This window comes from Tupaia chinensis, unplaced genomic scaffold (genome assembly GCF_000334495.1).
Source record: "Tupaia chinensis unplaced genomic scaffold, TupChi_1.0 Scaffold000115_1, whole genome shotgun sequence".
NCBI lineage: Eukaryota > Metazoa > Chordata > Mammalia > Scandentia > Tupaiidae > Tupaia > Tupaia belangeri.
The window spans coordinates 8,278,043-8,278,437 of record NW_006159579.1 but is presented as its reverse complement, the minus strand read 5'-3'; the positions used below and the strand labels follow the sequence as shown (position 1 = coordinate 8,278,437).

Below are 395 nucleotides of genomic sequence, written 5' to 3'. Positions count from 1 at the left end.
AATGTTCCCCGCGCACGGGTGGCAGCTGCGCCTCGCTTCAGCGATGGCCGCGGAGCTGAGCATGGGGCCAGAGCTGCCCACCAGCCCGCTGGCCATGGAGTATGTCAACGACTTCGACCTGCTCAAGTTCGACGTGAAGAAGGAACCTCTGGGGCGAACGGAGCGTCCGGGCCGGCCATGCACGCGCCTGCAACCAGCCGGCTCCGTGTCGTCCACACCACTTAGCACGCCGTGTAGCTCGGTGCCTTCGTCGCCCAGCTTCAGCCCGACCGAACAGAAAACCCACCTCGAGGACCTGTACTGGATGGCGAGCAACTACCAGCAGATGAACCCCGAGGCGCTCAACCTGACGCCCGAGGACGCAGTGGAGGCGCTCATCGGCTCACACCCAGTGC

At 65.3% G+C, this 395-nt stretch overlaps 1 protein-coding gene across 1 annotated transcript in view; it reads left to right on the top strand.

Moving 5' to 3' along the window:
- The first annotated feature begins 6 nt into the window (after positions 1–6).
- The window catches only part of MAFB (MAF bZIP transcription factor B), a 2,947-nt gene continuing 2,558 nt past the window's right edge, over positions 7–395 (top strand). The window contains 1 exon segment of the mRNA XM_027770183.1: positions 7–395. This exon segment is cut by the window's right edge and continues 207 nt beyond it. Coding sequence (XP_027625984.1) covers positions 44–395 — 352 coding nt within the window. The 5' untranslated portion in view covers positions 7–43.